This window comes from Podarcis erhardii (genome assembly GCF_964252035.2).
Source record: "Podarcis erhardii genome assembly, chromosome: 13".
NCBI classification, from domain to species: domain Eukaryota; kingdom Metazoa; phylum Chordata; class Lepidosauria; order Squamata; family Lacertidae; genus Podarcis; species Podarcis erhardii.
This window is the reverse complement of record NC_138502.1, coordinates 18,394,220-18,406,864: the sequence shown is the minus strand read 5'-3', so window position 1 is coordinate 18,406,864 and position 12,645 is coordinate 18,394,220. Positions and strand designations below refer to the sequence as shown.

At 47.8% G+C, this 12,645-nt stretch overlaps 1 protein-coding gene across 1 annotated transcript in view; it reads left to right on the top strand.

Moving 5' to 3' along the window:
• The window catches only part of SLC17A7 (solute carrier family 17 member 7), a 57,076-nt gene extending 51,308 nt beyond the window's left edge, over positions 1-5,768 (top strand). Inside the window, exon 12 of the mRNA XM_081837404.1 lies at positions 2,214-5,768. Within this exon, the coding sequence (XP_081693530.1) occupies positions 2,214-2,573 (360 nt within the window). The 3' untranslated portion in view covers positions 2,574-5,768. The remainder of the gene's footprint in view (positions 1-2,213) is intronic.
• The last annotated feature ends 6,877 nt before the right edge of the window (positions 5,769-12,645 follow it).

Sequence of the window (12,645 nt, the reverse complement as noted above, 5' to 3'; positions counted from 1 at the left end):
AGAGCAGCACCATTACCAGTGCAAACCCCTCGGTCCTTCCTGTATATTTTATATCTGGGGATAATTGTATCCCATTGATTATCCCTGCCCTACCAGATTTCTGATATTCCCACAGTATCTGTGTTCTTTTCCAATAGCAGACACTCTAAACTCACACTTTGGTTGTTGTTTTTTAATAAAAAAAGGGTATCGATAACATTTTTACCCTGCCTTTCTGCCACACGCAATATGAGGCACTTAAGAAAATCAATGGAATATATAAACAGGGGTTGCGGGGGGGGGGGGAGAGAAAGATGAAGCGGGGTGGAAGCACCAGCAGATCACACCAATTAAATTGTAAGAGAGAATAAGCAAGGAGAAAAAAGGCAAAGAGTGCAAAACTCAGAATTTGGGCATCTTCTGGGCCCAGGACCAAAGAAGAAACAAAAAAACAAAAACCACTTTAGCCAGCAAGGTGGGCAACAAAAGGATTGCCGGTCAAGCAACAATGAAGAGAAGGTCCTATCACTTTGGGTCATAGAAATGATCCACAATGAACTGAGAAAAAAAAGGTTAAAAGAACTCCCCCCCCCCCCAAAAAAAACACCACACCCAGAGTCCTTTCAGTTGGGGGATAATTCAGACTGAAATTCCAAGTTCCTGGGGCCACTACTGCGGCCCATGTTTTGTTAGCCCAAAAATTGAAAACGGGTGAGGTCCCAACCAAAGAGGAATGGCAATTTAAGTTGACAGAATATGCACAGCCTGCAGACTTAACCTATAGGTCAAAGGCCTGGAAACGATGCCTTATGAGGAACGGCTAAGGGAGCTGGGCATGTTTAGCCTGGAGAAGAGGAGGTTAAGGGGTGATATGATAGCCATGTTCAAATATATAAAAGGATGTCACATAGAGGAGGGAGAAAGGTTGTTTTCTGCTGCTCCAGAGGAGCGGACACGGAGCAATGGATCCAAACTACAAGAAAGAAGATTCCACCTAAACATTAGGAAGAACTTCCTGACAGTAAGAGCTGTTCGACAGTGGAATTTGCTGCCAAGGAGTGTGGTGGAGTCTCCTTCTTTGGAGGTCTTTAAGCAGAGGCTTGACAACCATATGTCAGGAGTGCTCTGATGGTGTTTCCTGCTTGGCAGGGGGTTGGACTCGATGGCCCTTGTGATCTCTTCCAACTCTATGATTCTATGATTCTATGATTCTATATAGAACAAGAGAACAAGGAGAACATACGTTTAGAGAAGAATGGAAAACGTTTATTGAATATATGGGAAATAACTGTGTACAGTTGAAAACGCTGGCAACACTGATAAATTCAACAGTGTAAATAAGTTTTGATGGGTGTAATAATGGAATACTGAATGTAAAATACGTAGGGATTTATGATATGTAAAATGAACCATGGAAAGAGAAGAAGGGGTATCTTAAGGATGTAAAAATGAGTTCTTTAAATTGTAAAACAGAAAATTTAATTATGAGAGAAGGCCCTATCACATCTCACTGCCTAGTCCATTAAGGCAAATGAGGCACTATGGCCAATGGTGCAAAACCGGGACACATGCTTTCTGAACTGCACTCCTGTGTGAGTCACATGATCAACATGAGAGCACAGCACCTAAAAACGTGCGTTTTGGGCCACTGCAATCTTGCGAATTTTGGTGCGCTGTACTCTCACATCGGGACGCGGGTGGCGCTGTGGGTAAAACCTCAGCACCTAGGACTTGCCAATCGCACGGTCAGCGGTTCGAATACCCGCGGCGGGGTGAGCTCCCGTCGTTCGGTCCCAGCTCCTGTCCACCTAGCAGTTCGAAAGCACCCTTAAGTGCAAGTAGATAAATAGGTACCGCTTTATAGCGGGAAGGTAAACAGCGTTTCCATGTGCTGCTCTGGTGCCGGTTCACCGGAGCAGCTTCGTCACGCTGGCCACGTGACCCGGAAATGTCTGCGGACAGCGCTGGCTCCTGGCCTCTAGAGTGAGATGAGCGCACAACCCTAGAGTCTGTCAAGACTGGCCCATACGGGCAGGGGTACCTTTACCTTACTCTCACATCCCACAAAACAAGATGTCCCGGACAGTTGACGGATACCTGCCGTGGATCCTCTGAGTGGCCTACGTGGACTCCCTGGGGTCCGAGGGCCAACCATTAAGAAAAACTGGAATAAATGAATGAAGTACTTTCTTTGGTTATCCACACTGACCTCTTCCCTCTTTCATTCCCCACAGACACGGGAGGAGTGGCAATACGTCTTCCTCATCGCCTCTCTAGTGCATTACGGGGGTGTCATCTTCTATGGGATTTTTGCCTCTGGCGAGAAGCAGCCCTGGGCCGAGCCGGAAGAGATCAACGAGGAGAAGTGTGGTTTCATCAACGAGGATGAACTGGCCGATGAGGAGGACGAAGCGGCCCGCATGGCCGCAGGAGGGGGCGGGGGAGGAGGAGGCGGGGGCTACGGCGCTACCAAGAGCACCAGTTTTGCCAATGGAGGCTGGACGGCTGACTGGGACAAGAAGGAAGAATACGTCCAGGAGCCTGGCAAAGATTCGTATATGTACGGCACGCCAGGAGAGCGGGACTTGTCGTAGAGATGCCCCATCCCTCCTTCCGCGTGGGGTGCTGGGGCCTTGGTTCAGTCCTCTGGAGTGAGGGGGGAAAGGCCTGTGTTTAGGTTGCTTCTCCCCCTCCCCTTTCACTTTACCGTCCTTTCCCTCCCACTCCTCAGTTCTGGTACAACCGTCCAGATCCACTGAAAACTGCCTCCCTCTTCAGCCTCATACGCCTTGGTAAAAAAAAACCCCAAGGGCACCCAAACACCCCAAACCTCCCTCCTTCCTTTTCTACAGGCTCCTGTGTGTTGTCATGACAGCCGCCATGCCTCACACAGACCCAACGCCACCTACTCTGACCCCTCCAGTTGTGGTACCTCCCCCTACCCTCAGGATATGGGGGCAAGGGGTGGGTGGAGTTAAGTTACACCCACACACCCCTTGAGCCCTACTAAAGACCTTTGGACACAGCACAATAGCACTGATTTATGACCTATGGCCTCTGGGTTACCCAGGTGGAGGGAGCCATAGGTCTGTGGCAGAAAATGTGCTTCACATACATCAAGTTCTAGGTTTGATTCCCAGTCTCTTCTAATCGAAGGACGTCAAGGAGCGGCTCTGGGAAAGATGGCTGGCTGAGCCTTGGAAGGCCTCTGCCAGCTAGAGTAGACAGTACTGGCCTAGATGGGCCGATGGTCTGGCTCCATGTGAAGCAGGCGCCTCTATTCAGCATCCCCCACCCCCGGGATGGAGCTGTGTTTGGTCGCCTCGCCCCCACTCTGCCACTCACTGCTTCAGCACCTTAGACCAGCCTGTCGCCAACCTGGTGCCAACCAGGTGTTTTGGACTACATTTCCCATCAGCCTGCAGCCAGCCTGGCCATTGTGGCCGGGGTTGATGGGAGTTGTAGCGCACGACATCTGGAAGGCACCAGGTTGACGAAGCCTGCCTTAGACTATGCCTCAGGCCCCTCTCTCTTTCTTAGGAACAAATCAGATATTTTCCCCTTCCTGTGAATGTATCTGGGGAGCTTTAATTTGCGAGGGGCAGAGCATCTTATGCCTTCAGCAATCATGCGCCAAAAATGACCCTGCACTGAGGAGGGGGCAGGGAGCAGCTCACCTTGACCCTAAGGCAGACCCCTTGCTCCTATGCTGAGAACCAGTCAAGCCATGCTTCTTCTGTGGCACAAATCCAGCCTCTCCGTTAAAAATGCCCACAGGCCATCATTTCTAAATATTCCACATGTTTGTCGCTGTAAATGTGTGTTTTTCCCACCCCCCAAGCCACAAAATGCTTTCAGTGCTACAATGGTTTGACGTTTTCTCAATGGACAAGTGAAAATCTGCATAGTGGTTTCGAGTGACACCGCCTCCCCGCCCCCAAATACTTATGGATGGTAGTTTCAAGAGCCCCCCCCCCCAATTTTTACTCGCTCCAGAAATAACTCTAGGCATGTGTTCACACAGTGTTGTTATAGCGCTTTCAGGCTTACAGTGCTTCAAAATTATTTGAAACCTAAATTAAAAAAAAAAACCTAAAAAAATTATAATCCAAGCTTTGTCACTAAAGACCTCAGTGGGGGGCAAAGGGTGGCTATGCCCCCTTCAAATGTTGTTGGACTCCAACTCCCATCAGCCCCAGCCAGCAGGGCCAATGGTCAGGGTCAATGGAAGTTGTAGTCCAGTAACAATGGGAGGGCCACAGGTCCCGTCCCCCCGCTCTAGATTCTTAATTAGAACATGATAAAGGTTCACACTATGCTTAAAACAGTATATATTAAAAGTGTTTCAAGTGCAGTTTTGAGTGGCTGTGAAACATTATGAAACTCGCCACATCCACATTACAAATTTAAAGCAGCTTAGTGGTATTGTGTTTTACTTCTTTTGGTTTCAATCAAAGAACCCTGGGGGTTGTTGGAACCCGAGGGTGCTGATCTGATTATTTTACTTAGCTAGTTCATAGATCTCTATCCCGCTTTTTAGGATACTCTCCTTACAAAGCTGATTATTATTATGATTTGTCTTTTCACCCCTTTTTTACTCCCAGAAGGTGATTGCATCCTTTTGTCCTCACATCCACCCCGTGAGCTAGGCTAAACTTATAGAGAATGACTAGCACAAGTTCAACCGGTAGTTGGATGAAGAATTTGAACCCAGGTCTCCCTGGGCAAATTTCAAAATTCCAGCCACTATACCACACTGAACCATTATCAAATCAGCAATTCCCAGAGATCTTTGCTTAGAGGGCACAGGGACTGGTTTAAATGTGTAGTACAGACATACTGTGTAAGCGCAAATTAGTTATCCGTGTTGTAAGCATCACAAGCTATTTACAGTGCAATTGTATGCATGTTTACTCGGAAGCAAGCATCGCTGAGTTCAATGGGACATACTCCCATTGCAGCTGCAAGGTGCTTTAACTGCCTTAGTGTGAACACAACGTAGGGTTTTTGCACCATGACAGGAGCCAGCATTACCCAGTGGACACTAGAATGTTCCGTTAGGATGACCACCCCCAACCTGGTGCCCTGTAAGATGTTTCGGACTACAACTCCCATCAGCCCCAGCTAGCACGGCTCCCTGGCTAGAGCCGATGAGAGTTGTAGTCCGAAATATCTTACAGGGCACCAGGTTGGGGGAAATACTGCTTTAGGGTCTGAGAGGTTTTGAGAGTTTCAACTTAAAATGGCCCTCAGCAATTCAGACGCGTACAAAAGGACAGCATCCTACCTCAGAGGACTGTTGGAAGGATGGGCCAAAGAAGATTGTAAAGCACTCTGTTAGGAAATGATTCCTAACGGTGTCAGCAAATGCTGGGGTTGGCGGAGCTGTTGGTTTCTGGTCACCCCAAAACACACCTGCAGCTTTTGCATCGGAAACTGAATTGCTTGAGTTCATTGGAGCGCAAGTCGTTTGCCATGTTCCAGAGGTACTTCCGATAATCCCACAGCTCCTTGCGGCAGTTGATCCAGTCTCACAAAAGCTGGTTCCCAGAATAGCAAGGGACTGGCAGCATCCAGGCCCCATGCTAGGGAAAGGCTCTCTCTCCCCCCCCCCAAGTTCTTCCCCCCTCAGCCCCCTCCGCCCCAAAGTTCCCTCTGTGGGTTGGTTGGTCTGTCTGGCGTTTGCTCTGTATGTGTAACCTCCCTCCCTGGATAACCCCCAAACAGTTGGAATAAATACCCTGTTCTTGTGTAAATATATAAATATAAATATTATATATGAAACCAAACATGGGTTTGGAAAGGAGCGTGCTTGTGTGCGTGGCACTGGGGGACTGAACTGCCGCTGCCTGACTATCCTTCACCCAGAAATTTCTCCATATATCCATTCTCTGTTCAATTATGATCAGTTTGGGCCTCTTTCATATAACGTCAGTTACAGTTTCTGCACATGCACCATAAATTTAATGAGGTTTGTTAAGGGTGCTGAGAGTCACGAAGAGACCCCTATTCATAGCTGTCAACGTTTTCCCTTTTTTAAGGGAAATTCCCTTATTCCAAATAGGATTCCTCCCAGGAAAAGTTGACAGCTATGCCCCTATTCCCCTCAGAGAGCTACAATTTATAGAGTGGTTGGACAATCCCTCTGGGAACTGTAGCTCTGTGCAGGGGAGTAGGGGCCTTCTAACAATTCTCAGCACCCTTAAACTACAGCTCCCAGAGTTCTTTCAGGGATTTAAAGTAGTATCGCAATGCTTTGAAAGTGGATGCGACTTTTGAGGGGAATATGGCATAAGTCAAGCATGAAAGGAGAAGAGGAAAAGAAATGGCAGGAGATGAGTAAAAATTATTTCAGAGTTGTGTGTATAACAGAGGGGAGAGAAAATATATATATATATATATATATATATATATATATATATATATCCCACCTCCTCCAGTTAGAACCTTTGAGCAAATGGGGAGGTTGAGTCATTATACTTTCCAAGCCAACGTCTGTACATAGCTCTAAGAAAGTTTAACTATAGAAGTTGCATCTCCTTACCACAAGAAAGTCACCGTGGCTAAGAATGTGGCCTATTCAAAAAATGCATTAGATACTAATAGAAAACGATTGCCAGTAATTGCCACCTGATTAGGAAAAACTGCCTTCCCTCAGCCACCATTTTGTTACTGGCTCTGGCCCAGCACTGCTATTTTGTGACTGGTGGCCTCAGTAATTTTCAGCCGTCTCAAGTGGGCCCCGAAGCAGAAAATTTGAGGACCCCTGTTTATAAAATGCTTATTCTACCTTTTGGGCAGCATTTTGACATGGGCAGTGACATAACAGGAAATGGGGATGGGTAAATCTGTCAGTTTCTCTCAAGTTTCTCATTTTTCCAGTCTCAGGTTCACTTCTCTATGGTTCCCCATACGTTAGACATTTTTATTTTTAATGTCAGATTTGTGCTGGCACACACATTTTTATATGCACTTTTGCCTAATATACACATTTTTGCAATGCAATGTTCTCTTTTCTAAAGCTTTCTGTGTGGTATTTTCACAGATTTATACATTTTTAATGCATTCTTTCCCCTAGTATATGTACACATTAGTACACATATGTACACATTTAGTACACGTTACTTGGCTTGAGAACTGCTTTGCAAAATTCAGAGAAATGCAAATTTTATAGGATGGGTGCGTTTCAGTTCGCATGTTGTTTCGAAAAGTGAAGATTAAGTAAGTGCCCCTTTAGTTCCAAACTGAATCAGATCCCCACTCCCCACAGCCCTATCACGGAAGGGATCCTATCATTTCATAGCTCAGCATACATACATTCTAGTCTATGTACACACAAGGAGCTCATCCCTAAAGGACAATCCTACTGAATGTAGACAGGCTGTCCCCAGGACTGGAATCCCTGAGCTAGGGACACAGAAACAGAGTCTGAACACCATTAATTCCCTCTGTTTCTCAGGGTCAGGCTGAAGATGCCATTGCCATCCATCCACGAGAGGAAGGCTTGTAGGGTGGGGGTGCAGAAGTGCCGAGCTTTTTCTAAGGAAGCAGCTTTTAAGCAGGAGAGGGGAGAACTCTTGAAACACCCTAACAAGAGCTGAGCATGCTCTGTGGCTATGGAATTCTGGCTTTTGGGGAGGCAGAGCGGCAATGGAATGGAGTATCCGGGACAGGGGCAGTCCGCTCTGCTGCTTCTTTTTGCTGCCCCCACTTGTAGAACAACAGGGCACAGCTGTAGACAACACAGAGCTGGGGTAGCCAGTTGGACACCAAGCACCCAGCAGCCCCAGCCAGCATGGTCAGGGATGGAGTCCAATACCATCTGCAGGGATGATAGAGCCAGCCTGGTGTAGTGGTTAAGAGCGGTAGTCTCGTAATCTGGGGAACCGGGTTCGCTTCCCTGCTCCTCCACATGCAGCTGCTGGGTGACCTTGGGCCAGTCGCACTTCTCTGAAGTCTCTCAGCCCCACTCACCTCACAGAGTGTTTGTTGTGGGGAGGAAGGGAAAGGAGAATGTGAGCCGCTTTGAGACTCCTTCGTGGTAGTGATAAAGTGGGATATCAAATCCAAACTCTTCTTCTTCTTCAGGGTCACAGGTTCCTATCCTAGTAATCCAGAGAAGCAAGAGATGGGCCAGTATTCAGGCTCCTCAAGGTAAGGTTGCCGATTCCGGAACCAGCAGGCCCAGCAGCTATTCCTTTACAAGCCATTTGATCTCCAGCTGTGCTTTGCCTTGCTTACAGATATATTTATTTTTTACATATCATCCACCCCTCTGTTAAAGGGGTAGGAGCAAGTCAGGTTGCTTCCTGGCCCGGCCTGCCTGTTGGCAACTTTATCTGTAGGCGGGAGGGGACAGCTAGGTTGGCACGTGGCTGGCCAGCTGCAGTCGGATTAAACCAGGAATAGACAGTTGGCTCAGGGATTATTAGGCGGAGGAGAGGGGCAGGGTGGGAGCCAAGGGAGAGGTTCAGGCAGGGCAGATCAGAGATGCAAAAGGAAGTGGAGGGGAGATAAACTAGCCAGTGTCGTGTCCTTTCAGCCCAGCTTCAGGTTGGCTGCTGGGAAACTGCATCGTTTCAGGGTCACTCAGGTTCCTGCTGTGCTAGCTCAGGTATTCACAGCTGCAAAACCCTGCAGTGTGTACTCCTGGGAGCACAGAGGGGAGAGTACACAGAGTCGATTCACCAGGGATCTCTGGGATAGTGGGAGACAGTCTTGTCCCAGAACGAATCTCATTGAGTAGGCCTTGAGGCTGCGGGGAGGATAAAAGAGTCAATTTCAGGTTCTCTGCGTTTCTTAGTTTAGCAGTCTCCGCACTTCAAAATTAATTCGTGAATTTTTTCAAGCCCTCACAAAAATTTGTCACTGTTTTAGCATGCAGTTTTGCAAAGCAGTTTCCCCCTGGAGTAATGCATTTGATTTTCTCTAACAGGCTTTAGTCTAGTCTGTGCAGTTCTGTGCATGTTACTTTACTGGAGAGCTGCCTGGCTAAATTCAGGAGAAGTGCAAATTTGGAAAGATGGCTGTGTTTCAGTTTGCATATTGTTTTCAGAAAGTGTGAATTAAGTTGGTTTGCCTTTAAACGTGGACTGAATCAAATTTATCCTCCAATCCTACTTTACGTGAACTGAGTTCTATCTCTTCAAGAATGTCATGAAAAATTATATTCCGTCATCACACATCTCTATTATTATTACTTCATATTTATGAAGCGCCTTATTCAAACATGTCTGGAGGTGGTGTACAATATAAAGTAGCACACATCGGGTAGAAAACCCACATGCAAATTGAAAGTTCAATGCACAATAAAACAATCAAATGTGGTGAACATATCGAGAAAATATACCTCAATCTACAAAGCGTGTTCTCTCGCAGCCATGAGCATGATTATTACAAAATAATTTAAAGAATGAAATCATCCCCAAGGGTGATAAAATCAACAGTCAAATACCTGGTGATAGAAACAAAGTTTTTGTCTGGCTTTGCTATGTTGTCAAAGTTGGCACCAGGCGAGCCTCTCTTGGAAGAGCATTCCACAAACAGGAACGAAGGCTGGACCACCGAAAGTGTTAAGTTGTGAGTGAACATATCAGACGACACAGCGATTCTTCAAACAGCTCTTGTTTATTCTTGTTTACTCCCAGGCCAGAACAGAACTGAACTGAAGGGTTCAGTCAGCCTGCTTATATAGAGCTCCTGTAACTGTAACTGTAACAATTTTCTAAAACTATCCAATCACTGAAAGTCACTTTCAGTTCCTTATTTGCATATGTGGACCTGAGTGAAAACTATCTACAGTATCCCCCTGCTGGCCCAGGGTGAGAACTTCAGTACATAACACATCCTTTACTCAATAACCAAGTCCTCAAATGGGCTCAGAGTCAATGCCATTCATTATTTCCATAGTATTTTCAGGCTTCATGGCCTTTTCTCTCTTTTTTTACAGTACTTAAGGCTGGCCACCTTGGCTGGAATCATTACAGCTCCCTCAGCCAGGGTGAGGAACTTTAAGCCTAAAGGCCAAAAGCAACCCTACAGCCCCCCCTCTCCCCCACCCCCTCTTGCTTGCCTGGGCAGAGGACAGAAGTATGTGTGAATTTAGAAACCCATGACTTCTATATGTCTGGAACTTGGCCAAACCAATCAAAATCAATGCTCAATAAAGGGTGCCTCCAGACCCCTTTTCTATTGTTCATTCATCAGGCACTTATACAGTGCTGGGAGCTGATGGGAGGCCCCGATTCCCCTCCCAGAGCTACAACTCGCAGTGTAGTTTAACAATCAAATAATTGTAGTGAACAGGGGGCCTCCTAACAACCCCCAGCACCCTTAACAAGCTACAGCTCCCAGAATTCTTTGGGGGAAGCCATGACTGCTTAAAGTGGTGTCATGTTGCTTTAAATTTATGGCGTGACTTTAGCCTTAGAGGCAAAGGACTGTGGCCACAGAACCTTGCAAGCAGACCAGTTTCGGGTTAGCAGGTGGCTTCCAGCACTTCCTTCCATAGAACCCAGCGAATGACCCAGCCCCAGACCCTATTATTAATATCACTGGTAAAGCAAATCACGGGTGCCTTAAATTGCACCTGTGTCGTGCACATGCGCTTCAGACTGCAGGCTAGTTTATTTTATTTTTTTGAGAAGCCTGGCACAGGTTGCATCTCCTGCCTTTTTGGTCGCAGCTGGATCCCAATGCACTCGGCTCCAATTTCCCCTGGCTCAGCAGCGCAGCCCTCCATCGCCTTAGATCAGTCTTCGGTGCAGACAGGGAGGGGACAAGGTGACCCGAGCTTGAATTTCACTTGTTCTCATGCCTAAAAAGAAAGAGGTCGACTGCTCCCCTACCCCACCCACCCAACCACACCAGAACCCACCTCTCCTGCCTCCTTAGATCTACTCCACACTCCTCTCAACAGAAAATCCAGGAGACCAGCTCCTACCCTGCTCTACTCACTATTGATTGTTTTATTGATTTCGAGCTAAACTTTCTGCTAAGGTGCTCAAGGTGACATATATTTTATTTATAGACTATATGTCGCACACTTAAAGAGTATCTAGGCGGCAAACACAGCACAGCCGTAAAAATACTTTACCATCATTTCCACTGTATAATCCTGAGGTAAGGAGGATGAGAAAGTCTGTTTTGGCTTTTGGAAGTCTTCTCAGGCCACGCCCCCTATCTCCAGGCAGCACCTCCTCACCGGCCCAGCTTCAGCTCCTGAGTGTTTTCAGCTGGCTAGGAGGTGACCTTGAGATCTGATGACGTTTCCTGGTTGCCCGGACAGAGGAAAAGGTGTTTGAGTAGGTGCGGACATTTGCCTCCTGTCCACAGATGACGTTGACATTCATTGCTCCACCCACTTTCACCTCTGGCCCCGCCTACCACCCTCAGAAGGTGGGCCAGAAGGAATGCAGATCTTGGGCCAAAAAAGGATTACCTATCCTTGTTATAGGGACGCGGGTGGCGCTGTGGGTAAAAGCCTAGGACTTGCCGATCGAAAGGTCGGCGGTTCGAATCCCCGCGGCGGGGTGCGCTCCCATCGCTCGGTCCCAGCGCCTGCCAACCTAGCAGTTTGAAAGCACCCCCAGGTGCAAGTAGATAAATAGGGACCGCTTACTGGCGGGAAGGTAAACGGCGTTCCGTGTGCTGAGCTGGCTCGCCAGATGCAGATTGTCACGCTGGCCATGTGACCCGGAAGTGTCTGCGGACAGCGCTGGCTCCCGGCCTCTAGAGTGAGATGAGCGCACAACCCTAGAGTCTGTCAAGACTGGCCCGTACGGGCAGGGGTACCTTTACCTTTACTATCCTTGTTATAGGGATGTGGGTGGTGTTATGGATTAAACCACAGAGCCTAGGGCTTGCCGATCAGAAAGTCAGCGGTTCGAATCCCCATGATGGTGTGTCGGTTCCAGCTCCTGCCAACCTAGCAGTTCGAAAACACACAGTGCAAGTAGATAAATAGGTACCGCTCCGGCGGGAAGGTAAGCGGCATTTCCATGCGCTCTGGTTTCCATCACGGTGTTCCATTGCGCCAGAAGCTGTTTAGTCATGCTGGCCACATGACCTGGAAAGCTGTCTTTTGACAAACGCCAGCTCCCCCAGCCTGAAAGCGAGATGAGCGCCGCAACGCCAGAGTTGTCCGTGACTGGACCTAACGGTGAGGGGTCCCTTTACCTTTACCCTTGTTATACACAATAACTGATGAACGAGCGATACACCAGAGCTATACATCACCTGTGTAAGCAGAAAGCAGATTTGTGCGTCCTTCCTCATTGTCCCTACTGCCACCTTCCAAGGCAGTCTGCGTTCCACTGCCAAACAGCTAAACGTGCAAGGAGAGCCCTGCTGAATCAGGCCCATTGCAAAGGCAGATTTAGGGGAGCGAGACCGGTTTGCCTGCATGGGGCGCTGAGCCAAGGGCGCTACAGGGGGCACCACAGCAATGAACAGAAGATGAGAGGTGAAGAGGGGATTTTGGCACTGCACAACACGCTGCTGAAATTTGGAAGCCCCAAGTCTGCCACTGCCCTTGGTCCATCTAGTTCAGCATTCTGCTCTTGCAGCGGCCAACCATAGCAGAGCATAGCTATGGCTGCTAGTAGCCACTGAGAGCCTTTATCTCCATGTGAAAAGGTGAAAAGGTAAAGGACCCCTGGACAGTTA